The 23,725-nt window shown below is 36.6% G+C and overlaps 1 protein-coding gene across 1 annotated transcript in view; it reads left to right on the forward strand.

Moving 5' to 3' along the window:
- The window catches only part of cdh22 (cadherin 22), a 219,525-nt gene that overhangs the window by 84,343 nt on the left and 111,457 nt on the right, over positions 1-23,725 (forward strand). The window contains exon 3 of the mRNA XM_004068783.4: positions 20,041-21,142. Coding sequence (XP_004068831.1) covers positions 20,912-21,142 — 231 coding nt within the window. The 5' untranslated portion in view covers positions 20,041-20,911. The remainder of the gene's footprint in view (positions 1-20,040; positions 21,143-23,725) is intronic.

Genomic DNA, 23,725 nt, shown 5'->3' on the forward strand with positions numbered 1-23,725 from the left:
CATAAAAAGCAAAACAAATGATGAAAAACAGCATTACAGTTTAGGAACCAAAACAAAAGTTCAGAAAAATCAAACGAAATGAAAATGAAACGTTTGGGAAAATAAAGGAATTTACAGAATTTAGAATGAAATGTTAGAAACACAAAAGACACGGGAAATCAGACATTGCTGATTTTGTCCGTCATTTCAATCACAAGTTTTTTGTGATATTGGATGTACACCGTCCTGGTCATAAAGCTTTTATAAGTTGAAGATGCATTTGAAAAAACTCAAATGTCAAAAATCATCCAATTAGCAATTAGCAATCTCCATCATTCCTTTTCCGATTCTTTTTGTGTTTAGTTAAAAAAAAAATTCGTTCTGGATTTCTTGACATTACTTTAGCTTCCTTTTTAGTGTCTTTAATTTTTTAAATTGTGTTTTGTTTTTTTATTATTCTGAATCGTTTGTCATGGTTTTTTAATTGTGGTTCTGATCTTTAATATGCTTTTGCAGTTAGATATTTGTTGGTATGATTTGGACTTTAGGGTCACTGTATTATTGGGACTTTCACTTTGCCACTGATTAAAGGCAAATTCACATGTGATTGCCTCTGGATTCCTCCAAAATGTCAGACTTGAATGTTTCTGAGGTTATGTACAGCTGAAGGCAGATCACGTCAACAGACATGAAAGAAGTGGAAGAGCAAGAAACACAATTATACAAACACCGTGGCTCTCAGGTTAGAAGAAAAAAGGTTTAGTTTAAAAAGTAACTGTAAAGCAAAAAAAAAGAAGTAAAGAAAAGTAGAACAAACTTTATTAAACTCATTCACAAACAATAGAAACAGTACGTATCACTCTGTGAGGCTCCTGACTACAGTACAACACGACTTTATAGTTTATCAAAGTTGTATAAAAAAAATGTTGACAGATTTTATCACAGAAAAACTTTTTTTAGGTCAGCAAGCACAACTGGATTTCATAAGGCACTGGATTTTAAGGCAGATTTCTTATTTTTGAAGTGTCTTGTTTGAAAATTATGGTAAGAGTCACTTAGTTTGCTCTGATTTCATTTTACTCAGTTAGATTTACAGATTTCTGGCTGAAATGCTTTACAAACTGTAAAATAAACAGTTTTTCTTTATTTGTTTGCTGTTTTTATTACTTGTTGTATTTAGAAAAACCAATGTGGCACAGAGTGTCTTTTATTTTGAAAGGAAGTCATGCAAAGCCCTGTCAAAAGTTTTGACATATTTTAGATTTAAAAAAAAGGCTATGTTCTCTTTGTATTTATCTTTATTAATTCCCCCCCAAAAAACAATAATTCATCTACATATATCATAATAACAACAACATAAATTCAAATCAGTATCCTATTGTTCTATTCAGTGACGAAAGACTTGACATCCCCTGTATTGACAAGTATTGAATCCTGCAGACCCATCTCTTACACGTTGTCACTCTTGCACTGGATGCAATTATTAAAAACCTAATATGCTTATATACATTTTTGGTCTAAAGGACATACATTTTATCATATTCATATTTTCATTAATGTCTTAAAAATGCTATCAGGAACCGTCTTTGTATTCAAATTAAATAAATATAAAGGAACGCTGAGGTTCCTCTTTGGCGACTCGAGTGGTTGATTTTACCGTAGTCGGCGCGATCCTGAAGTAGCTTTGAACCGCTCCTCAGCTGTCCTCAGAGGCTGCAGTAATTAGTCAGCTCAAAACGGAGAGCAGAATCAGAGCAGCGATTTGACAGACACCAGTGTTGCCCCAGCCATGACCGCTGACAGCTGTCAGTTATCGCGGTCATCTGCCGTCTCCTGTTACACAGCAGGCGTAGCATGCATAGAAGTCCCAGGAGTATTTTAGCAAATGCTTGTATTCTATTTTTATTCACACTTTTTTTTAGTTTCATTCATCTAGTCATATATCTCACATCCCCTCCCATTCCATCGACTTGAAGCCAAAGCTATGGATGTAGAGCTCCAGCCACCCGTGAGATGAGTGATTTAGTGATTGTTAAGCTGGCAACCCATTCATGGCAGCCTGCGCTCCTCTAGTATCCACAATGTCACATGCTGTAGAGGCAGAGAGACAAGTAAGGATAAAGAGAAAGAAAGGGATGGAGACCAAAACAACAGTGGCAGACAATTCTGATAGACAGGGGAGGAAAAAAAATTTGAACCTCATTAAAATAGAATTTAAGGAAAATATATGAATAAAAACTCAGAGAGAGGAGAGGCTGCAGGCTTGTCTCGCTATGAGAGCTGTAGCTTTTCAGTGTTGAAGCATTGGGATAGGAGAAAAGGAACAAGGCAAGAAGTAAAGGAGTTCTGAAGAAAAGGCGAGGGAGCAAGGGACAGGGGTGGAAAAGCATCAATTAGTGTAATTAGGAGGCCCGCTTTAGCGAGGGACTGACAATATGTCACCTCTCATTAAAACCATAAGCAAACACTGCAGCCTAATTTAAGGCAGCACCCATTCTCCAGACAGTTCTCTGTGTCAATGCAGATTTTGTCCTCCAAAGTCACACTCGGCTGCATATCACAGACTTGCCAATATAACATAGGCTTTTGGATTTCAAATATAAAGTCCAGTTGGAGAGAAAGTGGGCACCAGAGTTGCATAATCCTAGAGTGTAGGCTGTTTGGCAGTCAAGGGGAATGCAGTCTTAATGATTTTTAGATCAGTTTTATTTCTTTGTGTGGGTGAAATGTGTTAGATGTATGTTGAGAACTAGAATCAATCAAAAAAGAAATGATAAGAAAATGATACATGTTTGTTTTTTATTTATTTATTTAAATGATTAAAAAACTGAAACTAAATCATCATAAAAAAACAAAGATGTAACAATTCCTTTTAACAACCCTTTGATTAATTTAAGAATTTGTGGTTGATGATATAATTAATAATCGATATTGGTTCATTTTAAAGAATCAAAAGAAAAAATTCAACCAGTGTGACTCAGAGATAAATAGATGAACAGTGCAGCTGAAGTTTTCCAAATAACTTCTTTTTCTTGCAAGATAATCAAGTGTAAATTAAATATGTGTACAAACAAACAAGTAAACAAGATTTATTGGCAAATCCATTCACAGCTTAGTTTCTTAAACTTCAGGATGCTTTCGTCCGCTCTAATAATAATGTTTATTGCGTAAACGATTGACGAGTTACAGTAGTAAAATAATGTAGATTGGTTAAAGGGTAAATTGAGCACGTCTTAACAAGTATAGGGATTTTCACTCACAATGTTGGTCAAAAAGTAAGATAAGACATGTAACATTGTTGCAAAAGTGCAAAAACAAACTTTTACAGGAAGTGGAAAAAAAGCAGGAACAGGAAAAAAGTCCTTAATTTATGTTGCTCAAGTGAGTAAATTAATTAGCTAACTTTCATGCTAAAATTGTTCTATGTAAGAGTTTGTTCAAATGCATCCACTGACTTTTGCAGGTCATTTATTGAGGAAAAATAGATTACTTTTCACTGATATTTTAAACCATGTTTAAAGTAACATCAGAATACTGCTAATTCAACAAATCTTTGAGTAAATTCAGTACCCTGTTTACTCTCTTTTAAATTTAAAGGTCATGCTAGCTGTTTTCCTGGCAAATACATGACTATTAAAAAGAAAAAAAACAGTGGGTCAACCTATAAGAGGTCAGGAGCGACCCGCCCAAACTGAAATGGCATGCAGAAGAAATGCTGCTAGGTGAATCAAACATTTGTTTGTTTTGAGCTAAACAAGACTGCAGCGTATCGCACGCCAGAGTAAGCTTTTGGTTTGTTTGTTTAGCATGTTAGCTACAATTAATGTGAAAACCTCTAAAGAGGGCTCCATTGGACCTTTTGTTTTAAATAAATAAAATTCAAATTTTTGGCAGAAAAAATTTGAAACAAAAGATTGTGTCTAACATTTTTCGTTTTATTTTAACTAATTACTTGCCATATAGCTAGTCCAGCTGTAGCTTAATAGCAGAAATACCAGGGAAATCATGACATTGTACTTGTTTACTCTTGTTAAGTCAACTCTTAAACACCAGAGCTTTAGCTCCCGTGTTTACATTCTTTTGACTACCTTAACTCTTCATCCCTTTACGCAATTAAACAGAAAATGTAGGCGGTCAAAGATTCATGGTATGTAAAAGAACGTGACTTATTTAGGCTTAAGGGTTAAAGAACAAACTTTAGAAAGTTTTGTCGGATTTTTTTTGTTTTTTTTGTTTTTTGATTCGATAATCTATTGCTTTGATAGCAGTGGTTTTACCATTCTGTTTTCCGGGATCTCCTTATGAAACTTTAAGATGTTTATTGACATGCTCGGGCTTAAAAAGGTTTGTTTACAAGTCATGCATAAATACACACACACACACACACACACACACAGTCCCTAAACTCATATTCTTCCAGCTGCTGTTTTTCGAAGACATGTTTGTGTTTTTGTCTCACAAAAATGACACAACCATTTGTGACATCTGTGGACAATTCTCTTTCATATGTTAGCTGTTTACTAGCTTGAATTAATGACGCGCTGAAGCATGTGTGTTTTGTGAAGTGTTGTGTAGAGTTTCAATATCCTTCAATGGGTGGGGATGCTAAGAAAAGCCTTAAAGCTGAGTTCATTCTCATCATCTTGGTATTGGGCATGATAGGGTTGGACTTGGGGAAGTTGTTTTAAAAGTTGTACTGAATTAATTAAATGTGTGCTTCCCCTGCCAAAGGGGGTAATGTTGTAAACATGATTTAATAAACAAATTGACATTACTGTTAAAGAAAAGCAGGACAACACATCATATAAAGATATGAACTGACTGCATGTAAAAGGTTCAACACAATTCCTTCATCTCTAATATTGAATGTTTGTTTAAGCTGCAACATCTAATGGTCTGCTCATTTTGGAGTATTCACTGTTCTTTTGCTGGTTTGCATGGCAACCTAACTTTTCTCTGAAGGGGCTGTTTGTTTTGTATTATTCTCACAGAAAACAGCCTATTAGAACTTTACCACAGTTTTCAATAAACTGATATGCATTCCTTTTTTTTTTTCTTCCTCCCTGTGACATGACTGGGACCTGCTGGGGCCAAGTGACTGTGACAAATTGGGATTGAAAATGACAAAATAGGCCATTTAATAAGCATAGCATAGAGGATCGGACGCTGGTGTCGGGTTCACTCCAATAAGCAGACTGTCTGAACTCCTCCCGGGTTTGGCTTTGATAGCGGCTTTCATCCATCTGATCGGGAGATTCTGGCATCGGAAGACGGAACCGAGTGTGTCATGGTATCTACAGCGCCTGGATGTGTTAAGCTGCTCGTGGCTGTGTCTGTGCAGAGGGGGAGCTTTATGTAAACATAAAATCAGTACAACGTATCAACGTGAGGCACACATAGATTGGTATATAAAATAGAAATCAAAGTAAACTTATTTTTAAGGTTAAAAACCTAAACCAATCACCAGCTTTCCGGGATCCCTTTTTTTCAGCACTTCGAAAAAAACAACTAGTTGGACTGTGTTAACAAGTGTTAACATGTGAAGCGGAGGGGGGGGTTCCTTCCCATGCATCCATATATGATGTTTTGGTATTATAACGTGCTTGAAAAATCTATGTCAAATGTATGTAAATTTGTATTCGATATTCTTGTGTTCATGCGTTGCTATGCAAGTTTCCACGACTGTTTTCAGGCTCTATGTTAAAAAACGAATTTAAAAAAGAATATGCGGCCATTGAACATCCCTTGCTGTTAAACCTAGTAAAACTTTGACCAATCACAGACTTATATTTGGTATTAAAATATGGATGACGTCCCTTTTAATTCACGAAGTGACAATTGTTTGAAAATTTGAGGGGAATTTAATAAGTGCAGTTTGTGCACCGCTGGAATTATAAAACAAAGTCTTTCATATATTGGAATACAATGTTGAAAATCAAACTGAAAAAGCTGAAAGAACAAAATGCAAAACCCTAAAAAGATTGATTTTTAGAGGTGTGGGTGGAGAGATGTTGAGGACAAAAAAAAACAAAAAATGAAAAATAGCGAGGAGAATATTTTATTTAAAATTAGTAAACAATGTATTAAAAGCAAAAATATCACTATAATAAGACACGAAGGATACGAAATGGCCATTTGCTCCTTTTTTGTAGTTCTAGTACTTAGAAGTGTTACATGTTTTCATTGGATAAACTGCTGTTGATTGTAGTTCATTAAGCAGGGTTTTAACCTCTTCCTGAGTGGTTAAACTTTTCGGAAGTCTGCAATGTAAAGGTACATGGCTCAAACAAAATAACCTAATGGGAGGGCTTGGTAAGAAAGGAAGCTTTAAGAAGAGAGCACACAATGTGAGCAGAGTTCAAAGCCTTCATAGCATCAAGGGTCTGTAACAGGGAAACAGTCAGTTATTTCCAGAGAAACTGTGTGCCTCCTGCAGTGTGAAGTTGGTCACTGATGTATTGAGCGCAAATCTTTCCGAGTTAATCCTCCCAGAGCAGAGGAAGGCAGACAAGTGCGAACTGGAAAGGCGCTCTTTACGATTTCCATTCATGTATTTCTTGTGATAGAAGAGGAAGATGAACTGTACTGAGGTAGTCAGCCGTATGTGCGCGCAGTAGAACAAGCTGCGCAGCAAACCCTATTGAATCGAGAAAATAAAGTGGTGAAAAAACGCCAAAAACTGCAGAAATTAGTTTGGTTTGATGCATTAGCACAGGAACGGGAACCTTTCAAGAAAAAGACAATGTTAATTAAACGTTTAACGGTTTTTAACTGTGAAAACAGAACACAGCAGTAAGAAAAAAATAAACATTGCCAAAATGATTATTAACCAGCCACTGGCCGGCCGTTGAACCGTTATGTGTTTCTAGTTAATAAAATGTAGAGATTCTTTGATGCTTCGGTGTAAATGCAAAGGGAACAGAAACAAAACTGAACAAAGGTGAATACACCATAGCATTGTTTTGTATTTGAAACAAGCAAACATTGTATGGGTTACAATTACGACAGCATGTCAATGTAAGCTGTTTTTATGTGTAAATACCGTATTTTCCGGACTATAAGTCGCACTTTTTTTCATAGTTTGGCAAGGGGTGCGACTTATACTCCGCAGCGACTTATATTAGAAATAAATTGAAATAAATACATTGTTAACCCTCCTGTTATGTTCATTCGTGAGGAACAGAGATGATGTTTCTGGGTCAATTTGATGTATGAGATATGTTAAGTGTCAAGAGGATGTTAAGTGACTCAGAGAATCAGCAAACTTTTTTTTACACTAAGATCTTGAAGGTTAACAACATAATATTCTATTTTCCAATGATTTCATAGATTCAGAAATGCAATAAAAGTGAAAACTGTTTCTACAAATACAGGATGAAAACAGAGTATTAGTTAGCCAATGATGCTTCATGAAAGGAATAAATAAATAAGTTTGAGAAAAAATTACTGTGAAATTATTAGATAAACAGTCTGCTATGATTGTGTCATATAAGGTTGTGAAAGTTAAAATGCGACTTATAGTCCAGTGCGACTTATCTGTGTTTTTTTCTACTTTATAATGCATTTTTGGGCTGGTGCGACTTATACTCCGGTGCGACTTATAGTCCGGAAAATACGGTAAATGTCACTATGTCTGACATTGTGAAACGCTTAAACACATTTAAACAAACTTTAGCTGTATTTCTATTGTCTATGGACCCGCGCAAATTTGGTCTGAGGTAAATAAATACGCTTCATGGAAACCCAACAATTTCGAAAAAATCAAATCTATCGGGCAAAAAACAGTCTACGGTTCGAGGTGGTGGTTTTGGAGGAGTATGGAAATTGACATATTTTGGAAAAGTGCAATGGAAACACATTTTTCGAAGGAAATGAGTCACGTGACCAACAACATGATGGCAATGTTTTTACTTGGAAGGAACTGGCTGTAAATCATTGTCAATATCTGCTGTAAATCATTGTTCACATCCGTCAACATGTTTTTGAAGAACTTATCGCGTGAGTTGGTTTGTGTTTACTCACATAATTATGATTTAATGAAAACAGTGTAATTGTGAAACTGCGATTTTTATATATTTTTTATGTTTCTAGAATTTCAATAAAGTTTTGTGCGAATGTGGAATGGAAACGCATAAATATGTAGAAGTCAGTCAACAAAAATAAAAATACTAATTAATAAACACTAAATAATGGCCGTTCAGGGTCACGTATGTTTATGCTTGGAAAACAAAATTTACAGAGACTGCCCCTTTACTGACTATTCCTTTTGTCCTCCTTCTACTAGCCTTATTTACTAAAAACTACAATGTATTGAAGATGCAAAGATCCATCTCAACATGCAGTATGTTGCAACACCAGTGGATGCTTTTCTAAGTTTTTAAGGCACATTTAACACTGAGCTTCTAAAAAAGAAAAGAAAAAACATTGAGTTTTTTTTAACACAAAAACGCCTTTTCTAACACAACTGGACATGCAGTGCTGGGCAATGATTTCAAAAATATGTCAACAATGTTTTTCAAAGCAGCATTAATTACTCTCAAATTGAAAATGGACAGTTTTTGCTTTTAGAAAATGCATTTGTTGCATTATATATGTTTTATTTATCATGTTTTTATTTGTAAAAAAAAAACAAAAAGGGCAAAGCACTTCCTACATCTTTTACAGAAAATGAAAAAGAAACAAAAAAAAAATCACTGGCTAAACCCTTTTACTCATCCTGCTATTCCACTGCAGGAAAAGATCTCCTCAGTTGTGACCCGAAAACCTGAACTGACAGCTTTTGTCACAGCTATGGGGAGAGTGTTTGAACAAGTCAACACTTCCTTGGAAATGAGTCTGTTTGATCTGGTTTATTCATAAATGATGAATAGCTGATGAACACCACAAATCGTGTTAGAGGCGGATTCACCCCCATCAACTTGAGTGAGAAAGTGTTTCTAAAGAATGAAACTTTTTTTTTCTTCTACATAGAAATTCCCAAATTCTAATACAGTTGTCTGATCCTGTGAAATCCTGTGAAAGCCTGTAGTTAGTGACATTTTTTAATATTTACATTTCATCTCATGGTTAATATCCTGAGAGATCAAAGTAATTTAGCTAAATAATAAAAGCAATAAATACATAAATAAATAAAAGGATGTTTAAGATCTCGTTTTATTTGGTATTCTCCAAATTTGCATGTTTAGGACACCACACCCTATTGGCTAAAATTACTGCAGTGAGATGCTTCTTGTATCTATTTACCAATTTTATAAACAGTCTGGGTAAAAGTCTTACTTACTGTTTGACGTAGAAATAATTAATCTGAAACGTTTTAAAAGGTTTTTGGGCAGTTCAACCCCTTCCAGGTTATTCCACATCGTCTCAGTGGAATTATAGGATCAGGGGCCTCATTTATAAAACTTTGCGTAGGATTTGCGTCAGAAGTGGCGTACGGATGAAACATAGGACGTGCGTACGCACAGAAATATTCAGATTTATAAAACCGTGCGCACGCACATCCTACGCATCTTTCCCTTAATAAATCACAACCAATTCTAAATGCTGTGCAGCTTTTGCGGCTTCATGACACGCCCATAATTGCCCATAAATAGTCCGTGAAATGCCCACAAATGAATATTCATTGATTGCGCAACCATGGCACACACCGAGAGGAAATCAAAAAAACGTAACTTCACTCAATGTGAAGTAGAATTTATCGTTGGCAAGGTGGAAAAGAGGAGAAAAGTGTTGTTTGGAGGGCACAGTGTGGGCATTACTAATGCCAAAAAGGCACGTGGCAGACGCTGTAAATGCTGTAGCCTCACAACCTCGGACCGGGGCTGGGGTGGGGGGGGGGCCGGAGCGCCAGATGCACCGGGTGACACGCGTGGTTTCTCCGAGTGCTCCTCTGTAACGCCGGGCCCAAAGCCCGCAGAGGTCCAAAAGGACGGCTCGAGGAAGTCGGAACCGGCTCATAAGCCATTCATAAGCAAGTCTTCTTGCTGTCTAAAGATGCGTTCACTCCGAATTCTTCCATTTGCCACATCTTCTAGGAGCGCAAGATCAGCCATTGTGCGTCATTACGCATTGTGATGGGGCATTTTATTATCATCCATTTAATTGCATCTGACAAGCTACAGATGTCGGTAATAATCGACGTGGAAATGCTCAGCGCAAATGTAATTTCTTGTTGCTTTCTGAATGGTTGAGACATACGCCATACATTGTTTTATCAAAAATAAAACAAACTAAAGGCATATGTATGAATACCATAATTCCATAGCTTATGAAGAAATGTTTTAATATGAAAACAACTTTCCCCAGTGGACAATTAGTACATCTGTCCGTCCGTCCGCACGTCAGCACCTATATCTGCTCCGCCAGACGGACACATTGGCGGAAATATCAGTTTTGTACATTATTTCGTTCTGTTAACTATATTATTTATGAGGATGAATTGCACAACATGCCAATATTGCAGAACAAATTTCACTTTTCTTTTTGCAAATATGTGTTCATTTGAATTTCTGTTGTAATTTTCGTTTGATTTTTTTTTGTTTGTTTCACTGCTGATCGATCAAACGGGTGTTCGTGTAGGCTGTTAATTGAAAGACTTGCTTTGTGAAGTCTTCATGTTATTTATGAGAGGCAGTATTGTCATTTTCACTTTCACGTGTTTCTTCCATCTGCCGACGGCATCGCCGTTTCTCATTTCATCCGTTTTTGTGCGTACGCCTGGGTCAGAGCTTGCGTGAAGGACCGCACATTTTCCCGTCAGGTTTGCTTTTTATAAATCTCAACTATTGCGTAGAGAGTGGCGTACGCCTTCTTTTGTGCGTACGCAACGTTTATAAATGAGGCCCCAGGTCCTGCTGCAGGAGTCCAGAACCATAATACTTCCACCTCTTTGCTTCATAGTTATAGTACCATTCTCATGGTTGTCTGAAACTCACCAAGATGCTCATTTTTATTTCCTGTTAGAGGTTTATCAGACAAAATCCAATCCAACATCCAATTAAAAAAATCCAATCTAACAGTTCACTACATGCAAACACATGGTGTGGTACACTTGTCTGAAATTTGAACTACTTTGTTTCTAGAAAATAATAAACTTTCAAATTAAGTGCACAGCAAATCAACAATTTTGTAAATTTAAATAAAGACACAGTTTACCTGAACTTATTTGTTTGGCATTTTAATTACAAATCTTTATCGATGTGCCATTACTTCCAGGCTGCCCTAAGCTACACTTGCTTATAAAAAACATTTATTGGTGGCCTTGGATGAAACGCATCTGCGTCAACACCTGACCACGTAAACAGTTTTATCTAAACTCCTCATCTTTTGCACCTTTGGATATCTGTTTGAGTAAAAGATTTATTTTGCTCCAAAACATTCCCCAATGCACACATCATTTACAAAAAACAAAGCGTACGTGCCATGTTTATGCTCATTTCTGTTGCCGCAAAGAGAGGTACTGTGAGCCAACAGCTCCAAAGCGGGGTGTCTAAATTGCAGGTCCAGACGGCGCCCTTTACGAGCTGTCATGCATATTTAAAGCTAGGGTCATTCATATTTCAGAAAGCATCTTTATTTTATTTTTTACAGTGGACAGAGTATTTTCCAATGATTCAGCTTTTTTTCCACTGATTTTCTATAATGAGACGGGCAGAATTTTAAAATCTTAACTTTGCATTTTGGGATGTATTAGGTCACACAACTCTACTTCCATGTCCTTAGCTGTAGCATCTCCGAAAAAAACGAGTCTTATATGTTAGTCAGTTGCTCACTTTTTGTGACACTTTTATCCCAAACCTTTTCCATCGTTTTAATTTTTAACTCCTTAATTCCCTGTTATGAGTTTGATCTTTTTCTTTGCAACCTTAAGTGGAAACCTCCTGCCACTACAGGGGTCTCCTAACAACTTGACTGCACATTAGTTTGTCTCTGATTAAATACAAGTACGTGATCACACTGCATATCTCCATGCCCGTGGATCTGTATGTGTGAGAATTTGCGCGTGTGTGTGGATCACAGAGACCGAGAGGTCTGTTTGTTGGTCATTGGCTTTGTGCCAATCAGTTTGCAGTGATCAGTCTTGCCTGGCTGTCGTCTGTCCGCTGCCAGCTGTCAGAGGGCTTGCTCTGGGCATGCCCGCTGATGAGAGGCTGCAGCCGTGCTCTAAAATCCATCCAGCACTCTAATAGGTCACACATGACTGCACAGGGTTTGCCAATAGCCTTGGACTGAGGAATGAGTACAGAAGGGAAAAGAGATAGAGGGACGAAACAGATACAACTATCGCCAAAGATTTAAAGGTCGGCAATATATCTGTTTAAAAAAAAATAAAAGAAAAACAGAAGTGATTCTTCTTTACAATTGGATTCAAGACCTGGAGGAAAAACAGATCTATTGTTTTCTCATTAACAGAGAATATTGTCACTGTTAGGAAATAAAAGAGCAGTAACTGAGATTGCACTAATTAGCCTTTTACTATGAAGGGCTCTTGTTCCACTTCACAGTTTTTTTCCTCTTTACTCATTAGAGTTACCCACTTTTAGACCTAATGATAAGTAAATGTGTACACGCGTAATGGAATTCCCTCTGTGGAAAAAAAAACACAACAGAAAGAGATTTATGTAGACGACTAGATTTTTTTTTCCCTTTCAGACACCAAACACTTGATAAAAATATTTAAACAGAAAAAAAAATCTGAGGCGTTGGAACACAGCAACACATTTGAAACAAATGTATTTTAATTAAAAAATGAAGCGTCTGCACAGAATGTGACTGTACGGGAACGGCAAAGGTTTACATCCCAGTGTTGTATGCCTTTGAGGCATGGTGGAGTAAATATTATACTTCTTTGAAGCTATGACTCCACAGCTCGAACATTTTTAATTGCAAACTTTGAAAGAAGTACTTCTGATTAGTTTAAATCAAGCAGGGTTTTTTTTCCTTTTATCTACTTCATTTCAAAGCGCCACAGGGCAAAAAAAATCCTTTTTATCTTCATAAACTGTCTATGAATAATCTAGTTTTTAAACCGTCTTAAACCTTAATTTGAACCTGTGTACAGTGCGTTTACTAAAGTATTCATAATTTATTTGTTTTAAGTTGTTCTGTAGGTGATAAAGAATGGCTGGAAATGGATATTTGAAATGTATTTAAAGAAATCCTACTAATCCGCAGTGTCCGGTGGATGTTTTTGCAAATGTAGGCAACATTTGACAGGCTATTGGCCATCTGCCTGTTTATTTTTAGAGTTAAGGCTAAAATGGAACCATGCAAAAATTCTCCAGAGATTACTCTGCTGTTTTTGTGTCACCAGAGGCCTCAGCAAAATAAAAAATAAAAACATTGAAATGAGGACCAACAACGTTAGCTAGGCAGCTTTTAGGACAGTGCACAAAAAGTCGAACTACATCGAAAATGGTCTCTTCTCCTTATAACTACAAAAAACACACCTAAGAGAAATGTTATTAATGGATGATAGCTTATTTTCAAATATATTTATTGGTCGAAAGTATGTCTCCTTTTATCTAAGGAGGGGAAGACTTTAAAATATCTGCAAAGATTTAATTGTTTTATTAGTTACAGTAACAAAAATGAGTAAATTGGAGAAATCCCTGTAGGGAACAATCTAGAAAATTGCAATTTATTGTCCAGGATCAAATCGGACTACAATTAAAACAGATATTTTTCAAAAATGGTTGAAACTTGTAATTTAGACATTTGTTTTGAAGTTAAGGCTTTAATTTTTTAGCGTGACAAAAGTAAACTATCAGGACTTCCTGCCCTCCAACCATAAGCCAAGAAAAGCACACACTCAGCTGAGCTTCAGCTCTCCTACAGATGAAAGGAGTCCATTTTTAAAGATAAATACCGACTAAGTTGGACCTGTTCCTGGTGGACTTCATGGACTTCTTTATGGACAGAATTTCTGGGCGCATCCGAGGGACAGAGAGGATTTCCGCTCTGCTTTTTGCTGTTGATGATGTCCTATTGGCTTCCCTGAGTCAAGACCTTCAGTGTGTGTTGGGGGGGGGGGTTCACAGCCAAGTGTGAAGCCGGATGAGAGTTTGATCTCTTTGACTGGGAGTAGAGCTCCTGCCCAAAGGGAAGGTAGTTTAAGTATCTTAGGGTCTTCTTCACAAGTGAGGGAAGATCTTAGTGTGAGATCGAAAGGCTCATTGGTACGGTTTGCTGTTATGAGGTCGTTGTGTTGGTCCCAATGGTGAAGAAAGAGCTGAGTCAGAAGGTGAAGCTTTCAATATATAGGTCAATCTTTGTTTCCAGTACTTTCAGTCATGACTCAGAGAACAATACCCTCTTGATACCCTCTGTAGGGTGGTTGGGCGCTCTATCAAAGACAGGGTTAGGAGCTTGGTCACCCAGAGGGGATCCAAGTGGCTCGAGCATCTGGTCTGAATGCCTCTCTGGGGAGGTCGGGCATGTCGCATCAGGCAGAGATTCTGGGGAAGACTCAAGCCTAGATCTCTCAGCTGGCATGGAATCATGTCTGGATTTCGCGGGAGGAGCTGGAGGAATTGATCAGGAAAGGAGTCTCTGGACATGTTTGTTTTGAATGACCCGCTCCTGGATTAGTGAAAGAAAAGATGCATGGATGGATGAATATCTTCCTAATGTTTTATCAGATTAGGAGTTTTACATAAATGATGCTTAAAGGTCCACAGATTATCACATCAGGTGACATGCAACAAAAGAACTGAGAACATCCTGTCAGCTGCAGAAAAGATAACCCCTTGACCTTTTACAGAATGCTCCCTTGCATAAGTGGGAAAATACAAGATGTACATTCCTTAGGAAAGAATGTTACAGTTCTATGCAGGGGCCAGGGATACATTAGAAGACGCAGTAGAGGGTACACTTAGAGAAGTTCAGATAAAAACTCACTGATGTTTCAAAAAAGATCCATCTTGCGAAAAGCTTACACGTCACCCAATGTGTCTGTGTCAACAAGGGTTCCTTGTTGTTGAGTACTCTGTTATGTTGCTAAAAATACTCAACTATAAACCAAATTCAAAGCACTCTACTTCAAAATAATCTTCATAAAAGCAACTCAGATGGTGTACTTTTAGTGTTTGATCATTTTCCACCTTGTTGTCATGGAAAACTGAAGTTTGTGTATTTCTCAGAGTACAAACAATGGTATTTTCCTAGTTTACAGAAAAGTAAAATTGTTGCATCTCTCCAAAAAGCAGGACCAGGGCATTCCAAAAGTTTACTCTGTAAATATATTTGGTATTCTGGGCAGCCAACAGGTTGGTGAAATGTCTTAAATCCCGACTAAAGATGCTGAAAAGCTGCTGAAGTGCAGTAGAAGCAGACCAAGCTTAATTTTAGCCTATAGTGGATCCATCTCGAACTGGACCTAAGGACGTACATAATGGACAAAGTCAAACAAAAAAATGTGCTTTGGGCAATAAAGTTATGGCAACTGATATTAAACTAAGCCTCCAGAGCACACAGTTCTATACATGGCAGGATTCCATTTAATAGAAATTTCAGTTAAATCTCAGCGGATGTGAGACAATGATAGTTTGTGATCAACTGAAGTTTTGTTTCATGTCCCGAACGCAAAAGAGGAACCATCTCTTTTCCATCATCTGTCCTTATCATAATCTACAGCTTTCTTTCCCAAAGTAATCTTTAATTCCCAGAATTCCAATCATCTCTTCTATTACATAATAAGTAGTGTCAGCTGGTAAATGTGAGTATTACGTTGATGAAAAAAAATCCTCATCAGAACAGAAATTGGATTCTTTTCTTTTGTAAGGACCATGAGCCCATTGAAAGTTACGTTTATCAGTCTAACACAGTGATGGATTATAGTCTGCGAGTTGGGCTAAAACTAAAGACCTCATAAACTTGGAGAAGCTAATGTGTTCAGCCTGAGTGAGTGGCAGGTACCATTAAGAACAACTCAACACATTAACTTGTTCATTGCACAGATCTAGGCTCTGAAATACTAGCAATTTGTAAATGAATTGTTCTGTCAAAAACCTTTTCCAAAGACCATTTGTTTAAAGTCCAACTCCGATCATCTTTGAGATCTATTATAAATTGTTCCCAGTTGTCTTTCGATTATAATTATGTTGTTTTTTTTATATATTTTTTTTACCATTTACTGCATGCATGAGGGGCAACAGACGAGCAAGAAGCATACACTTATCACTTGAACAGAGCTAACCGGCACCTTCCGAAATGTGCAGGGTTCCATGGAGTTGAAAAAATGAAAAATCCGTACAACATGCCTACTTCACCCTTACTTACCCCTATGTGTTGTTTAAGTATTTGCTGTGACCTGTTACCCACAGCAGGCACATTGGGGAAAGATGTGCATGATCATGAAACCATTAGGGCAGTTGTGACTAAGGCATTACTGAACTTAAAAAAACATAAGTTATTGGGGATTTCACAGAAAAAGAGACCCAAGTCCAGCAACATAATTGGTTACCTGACAAGTTTACATATACAGTATGTGTGAGCCACATTCATTTAAGCTTGAATCCCTGAAATGCATGACTGGGTTTCTTGTAAATGTAGTAGCAGGGTCAATTATACGGTGTGTGACAATCTCCAAGTTCTTCCATTAAGCACACCAACAGTGCAACTCTGATTGAGAAGGTCAGAGTTGTTTAAGTTTCCCATGAACTGTTTGCTCTGGAGATTGGACACCCCATGAGCAGTTGTTTCCAATACCACGGACACTGCCCTGACCAGCAGTCTGAGAACGAGTCTCCCCCCAAATCTCCAAGCTCACTATTGGGAAAAAGCAGAGCGAGATTAGAAGACCTCTCCCAACCTGGAGAAATACTGTGGGATAAACCATCTACAGGCCTGAGGAGCTTTTCTTTGGCTGGCTTTGCAATTCTTCTTTCTTGAAGTTCTATGACCAGAGACACACTAAATGTTGTTGTTTCTACTCTTTTTGCTTCTCGCTTTTTTTTCTGAACGTTTCAATGAGACCATTAATCACAGCTGCACACACAACACAGCAGAGTTTGTTTCATTCCGTCTTGGACCATTTCATTTTTCACTTCTTATTTTGACTTGGTCTTTCTCCTTTAGAGCATTTCCTGTTTCTCCTTGGTCAGCTCTGGCTTTTTTCGGCCAAACTCTGCTTGTGTTTAACAACACCCACCGACTGTGTCTGCAACATCGTTCTACTCCCTCATGTTTCTCCCAAGTATTGAGTGGGTGTTGGGTGGAAATAATTGATTAGTACTTTTATCCAATTAGTGTTCCCTCATGCAATTAATCAGTTGGTCGATGTAATGGCCGCTTCATCAGTCAGACAAAAGGCAAACAGATGCCCTGGGTCGGATGTGAGATGAACCACTCTATTTTGCTCTTCTTTTTCCTTCTACCTGTTTTTTTAACACAACATTCCTGGTCCAGTTCAGCTCAGTGCACATTTTTGAAATTATTTCCAAACACAAGAGTAACTGTTGGGTAAAAAGTTCCCTTTGGATAATCCTACATCAACTAACACTTAATGGGTTTTGTGACTCAGCAGCACATGAAAGGGATGGGTAGAGCTTTGCTTTATTTAACATTTGTGTTTTACAGAAATCATTTAAGAGCCATGCAATGTATGAATGTGACCGAATTATGCATATGCCCTGCGGTGGACCAGTGAATGATCCAGAGTCTACCCTACCTTTGGCCAACGATAGCCGGGTAGGCTCTAGCATCCACATGACCCAGCATTGGTTTGGAAGATAAATGAATGGATAAATTATCAAGCTTATCTGCTGTTCATTAAAAAATGCAGATTATTGGGTGGCAGTAGCTCAGGTGGTTGAGCAGGTTGGCCAGTGATCGAAGGGTAGGCGGCTCGATCCCCGCTCCCCCCAACCAACCGTCGTTACTTCACCCACCCTGCCGCCAGTGTGGTACCACTGGTGTGTGAATGCGTATGAATGTTCAGGTGATAGTCAGATGGGCCGCCTCTGTCAGTCTGCCTGGGGCCGCTGTGGCTACACCAGTAGCTTACCATCACCAGGTATGAATGAAGAGTTAATGAATAACGGACACCCATTATAAGTGCCATGGGCGTCTGGATAAACTGAGAAAATTCCAATAGTATTATTATTTTCTGCTGTTTTGTTTTAAGACCAAAGACAGACAATTCAGAAACCTGAGATCTTTGAAGGTTTTATAGATCATTTCCTTTCAAATAGATATTTTAAAACCAAATGTTGACTAAATGAAAGTAGGCAATTTGTGTTAAGAAAAAGTTCAGGATATTGGGTTGGTTGTTTGCAGGGCTGAATCACTCCCAACAATAGATTTGTGGAGTCTTTTGATTGCAAAACCAATATTGATTTTCATTTTAAGAGCCTGACAAAGAAATACCTACAGTATGTACATGTTTTCTATTTCTCAATGCCAGATTGTCTGGAGTTTTGTTACACTTAAATAACAATTTCTTTTTCAACTTCTTTCAGTGACAGATTTTCACATTTTTCTTTCATATAGATGAATCAGCCTTACCTTTAATACCAAAGAAAAACTTTTGACCAACCAGGCTGTGGGCAAAGAATATCTGAGGGTGTAATGGACTGTCTGGCACTGAGACATTAGCAATGAATTTTCTTGCTCTGTGGGCGGTGGAGTGTTTTTTTATGTTTTATATTTGAAATTCTTATATTTACCCAGCTTGTTTTTCCCAGATGTCATCAGGATTTTTTCATGTTTGGTTTTGCTAGATTTGAGCCCATCTTAAAACCTCAGACTCTTTGTGGTGTTCCTTTAGCTAAATCGTTTTGTGTGGGCTCTGCTGCATTTCTTTGGAGAGGTGTCACTTGATGCTTGGAAGGCTGATGGGTCTGCATGAATGTTTGTGGTATTTAAAGAATGCAAGGATACACATTTCTAAAATGCAACATCAGATTGCAACAAGATAGGCACCATTATTCCTTTTGCCTTTCAATAAGTTAAAACATATTGCTACATGGTAAATATTACCAATGATGTTTGTGTTTATGTATGACGGAGCATTAGGGCCACCATAAAAATGAAATTTAAATTACGAGAATAAAGTCGTAAAATTATGAGTAAAAAGTCATAACGCTACTAGTTTATTCTCATTTTACAACTTTGTTCTCATAAAGTTAAAAGAGTGAATATTTTAAGAGAGTAAAATTATGATTTCATATGTTATAAGTTGAAAATTTATAAGGATAAAGTCTTAAATTTCTAAAACAGCCAACCAATATCATGTTTTAGTATAAGAGACGTAGAGCTCATTGTCCGTCATTCAGCATTAGTTTTACAAATAAGTGAAAGTGTAATAGCCTTTTAGTGAATCAGGACTGTTTATTATAATTATAAGGATATTGAAAAGAATTTGCAGGAGATGGGCCCTCTTCAGGAGAAGATTCACACCACAATGAGTGGATTTCCACTGGACGTGCTGTTCACATCATTGGAAGGACAATACAAGAGGTCCAAAGGCATAAAAACATATAAATTCCTATTATAATAAAATAAATAAAAAATAAATAGATGGTTGCATTGATGCCTTTAGTCGGCATGTAAAGTGGATTGAGGCTTAAATAACCAACAATGTTTTCTAAAAAGTGTACCATTTTCTTGTTAAATTACAACTTTTTTCTCATAAATTTATGACTTGGTTTGCACAAGAGCATAAGAAAGCACAAGACACTTAAGCTAAATTCCTTGTATATGCACTGTACTCGGCCAATAAAGCTGATTCTGACGTTATTATCGTAAAATTACGACTTCATCTCATATATTTATTTCTCATAAATGTATGACTTTATTGTTGTAAAATTATGACTTTTTTCTTATAAATGTAAAAGTTTATTCTCGTAAAATTACAATTTCTTTTCTCTTAAATGTACAGTATGACTTTTTTAGCATACTTTTGTTTTTCACTGTATATATATTAATAGTGGCCCTAATAGTTGTGTTTATGTAAATGGAGTTAGAGGAAAATATGTGTAAACCATTTAAATTATATTTAAGGATGTGGATTTAGAAAGAGATGAAGTTTTAATTTAATCTCTTGTCTTTTCTGTCTTTCAGGTAATTTTCAAGCTTTTGAGAGAGAAAAAAACGGAGTCTCCGTGTTGAGAAACAAAATTCCTATCAAGATTTTGGGAAAAGATCACATCAAACCATGAATTCTTTTGAAGGGGAAAAGGTTCTACGATCAGATGCAATCACCAGCAGTAAATTCAGTTTGCCTTTTTTATTTTTGAATTTCTGCTTCTAAAACTTAGAGCTCTTCAAGAACTAGAGTTGGCCAAAATTTCATTTATTTATCTTTAATGAAAAAATAAAATTAAAACATAAAATAATTTTTAGGCTTAAAGCATAAAACCAGCTCTCTCATAAAGCTGGTGCTGACATGGCTCAGAGTGACCTTAGCGGAGCCACAGGCAGTAAATACTACGGGTCCACAAGTGCTAGTACATCATCAATATCCTTCTCCAAAAACATGTTTCTTAATGGCTGTTTGTCCTTGTTTCCTCTCAACTGACCACTGAGTCAATCAAGTTAAATCACTTCTTTTATTTTTTGTCTTAGAAAACCTTGAAAAACATTTCACAGTCAGTTTGCAGGTCATACTTTGAAGAGAAAATCAAAAAAACTTTACAAGCCGAAAGCAGATAATATGAAGAATCCCAATGACTGATCATGCTACAACAAACAAACACGCTCTCAGCAGGTGATTCAAATCCATGATGCTCTGTGGCCTGCTGAGTATTCTGCAGACAACCTCAGATTGATTTGTGATCCCATGGATTAACTTTCAAGTTTTTTTTTCTTTTTTTCCTTTTTTTCCTGGAAAGCTTTTAAAGTTTTTTCAGGTGTTTCTGGAATATAACCACCGCCGAAATAGACCATTTGTGTCCACACGTGTGCTACATAAAGTTCTTTTTTTAAAGTCAAGATGGTATTTTTTGGGAGAGTCCGAGCTTGGACGCTTTTGGCCACACTTGGTCTTTTGTGTTGCTGTAACTTTAACAAGTCCGGGGCTTCAAGGACTAGTGGCACAATCTCAGGACAGGTCAAGCAGGAGGAAGGAGCCTCATCACTTGAACGTGTAAAGAGAGGATGGGTGTGGAACCAGTTTTTTGTGGTGGAAGAGTACACAGGAACTGAGCCGCTATACGTTGGAAAGGTAAGGTGTATTGTTTCTCATCATGTACAATTTTTTACAAAGTAACTGAATTTAGATAAAAAATATAAAAATAAGACATGTGTTAAAGGATTTACTGGAATTTTAGTAGTATAACTCGCTTCAGAGCATAAGTTGCTACAAAGTAAAGGTTGCAGGAGCCACAAAATGCACAAAGAAGACCTAAAAAAAGGTCAATAGATGAGTCAATTCTAAATATAAGTCGCACTTCTGGGAGAGAAGTGCAACAATTCTGAACAAATCATGGGAATATAACGGATAAATGAGCCAGTATTTATTTTTTACGGATCAAATATAAAACAATATTGAGTATAGGTTGCACCCCTGGTCAAGCTGTGCAAAAAACAGTAACTTATACAGAAATTAAATTCCTCAATGGTAAAAATAATAATCAAGGCAAAAAGAGCAGGATAATTTGCATAACAAACTTCCGATTTGCATTAAAATTAGTAACATGAGGCCTTCAGCGCTCATCCGTTGGCTCAGTTGTTTGACAGGACAAGTTAAAGAAAAAAAATAGTAACATGTCTTAATACTCGTGCTGACTGGCTTTCCTCGTTATATTCCTTTTAGCGACACAAAATCTCTATAATGAGCTGTTCACATCATTTCCCCCAAAGCATTTCTGTTAGTGTCCTTGAAGAGACGAGAAAACACACGTACCACTCATATATCACAACACATCTGCACAAAGGGGCTGTTGAGCACAGACTTTCTGTTAAAATTGGACTAATGCATTGAATTAAATGTATTTTAGGTTGGGTAATGTACAGTATTAATCTGTTGATACTTTAGTGTTTTGATCCGTTCGTTCAAGTTTTAGTTTGCTGAAAAGCTTCAAAGGTTATAGGAGTGTTTAAACATGCCTTAAGCATGATTTGTACATACATTTTTGCTCCTTTATTTACTTAATTTACTTAATTACTACTTAATTTATCTGGATTAAGATGGTCTCCATGTGTGCTACTGATAACAAACATTCATTTTTTTTTTCTAAATGCGTGAACATATCTCGCATAATCACTCATTTAACTACAGCATGAAAACCAGCATATTTGCAACAGTTTTGAAATGTCAGTCATAATTTTAAGGTATTTTTCTGTTGTTTTTACTCAAAACCCATTTTTGATAGATGGAAAATCTAATTTGATCCTGGCGTTTCATATCTGTTAATTTGTTAACTTTTTTTTTTTTATCTGTAGAGCATCAGTTCTTAAAAAGAAATGATTTTTTTTATAAAAATTGATTTACTTATAAATTTGCAGAAGTAGTATAAATGCATGCATTATGGCTTATTTCATAGTAAATTCAAGTTTTAGCACCACTCTATGCCGTTGTGTCTGCAAAAAATTGCAAATCCTTTAGCTCTATTAAAACTCAGATAACCCAGTCAGTTGTTGGCCTCAGGACTACAGGATTATCAATATCTATGAACATAGGCACTAACACGTGCAGCTTACTGATTTGGCCTCTTATGTATCAAATTGATGATTCATTTTCATTTAATACAATGCATTTCAACAGTTTCTAAACTGAAAAAAAAATGTGCTTTTTATGCTCATCTAATATTAGAGACTAAAGACTAAACCCAATTGTATTATTTCAAAAAGGAAAATGTACAAAAAAAAAGTCACTAATATTATTTGGGCTTACAAAAAAAAAACTGCTGTAATAACATCTTTATCATCCTAAGTAAAATGAAATTAATAAAAAAAAATGACTCAAAACCAAGCTTTCTTCAAAAATTAAACAAATGACGGTTTCTTTTTTTGCTATAAAAGGTAAAACAGTTGTTCTGGCTGCTTTTTAAATCTGTTTCAAAAATCCAACACAACGTTGTCACGTTGATGTTGCTTTAGCACGTGGGACTCTGCTTTAAAATAATAAAAAATAAAAAAAGAACAAAAAGTCGCCTCTTCGATGGTGCTTGAAGCTCTCTGACCCACTTGTGCTGAAAACTGCCTGCTTTTCAGTCCACACTCTGCATAGCGAGCTTTTCAAGGCTGAACCTCTCGATCATTTTGTTGTGCAAGTTTGATTTATTTAGTTATTTTACAGTTTTCACAGACTATTGAGCCTCGTAACAAAGTTTCTGTTAGGTCAACAAAAAAGTTGCTTTAGTTGGCTATACTTTTTTTTATGATTGTTTTACCCATTTTTTTAAAAGAGACGTAAAACCTTACACGTAGCGTTTGAGCTTTAATAGAAGCGAACCTATCTTCTGGGTATTATTATTATGTTACCCAATAAGGTTTTTGTTTTAGTGCCAGATTTTTTTATTTTACATGGATTATATTCCTGTAACTTCAGTTAGATGAATCTATAGTACTATTTGAATTTACCTAACAAGGCAGATACACTAGTAATTATTTATGGGTTATATGATCATCTCTACAAATCATCTTCTAATATGAACTACAACAAATGTTTTCTTTTTTATTATTATTATTATTTTATTATCATTATTCATTTACTAACCCTAACCAGAGGGAGCCGGTGAAACTCGTGCTGGTTTGCGGCGCCTTCCGTCCGTGAAACCAGGGTTCGACTCTGACACTTATTCCC

Source organism: Oryzias latipes, chromosome 5 (genome assembly GCF_002234675.1).
Source record: "Oryzias latipes chromosome 5, ASM223467v1".
Lineage (NCBI taxonomy): Eukaryota > Metazoa > Chordata > Actinopteri > Beloniformes > Adrianichthyidae > Oryzias > Oryzias latipes.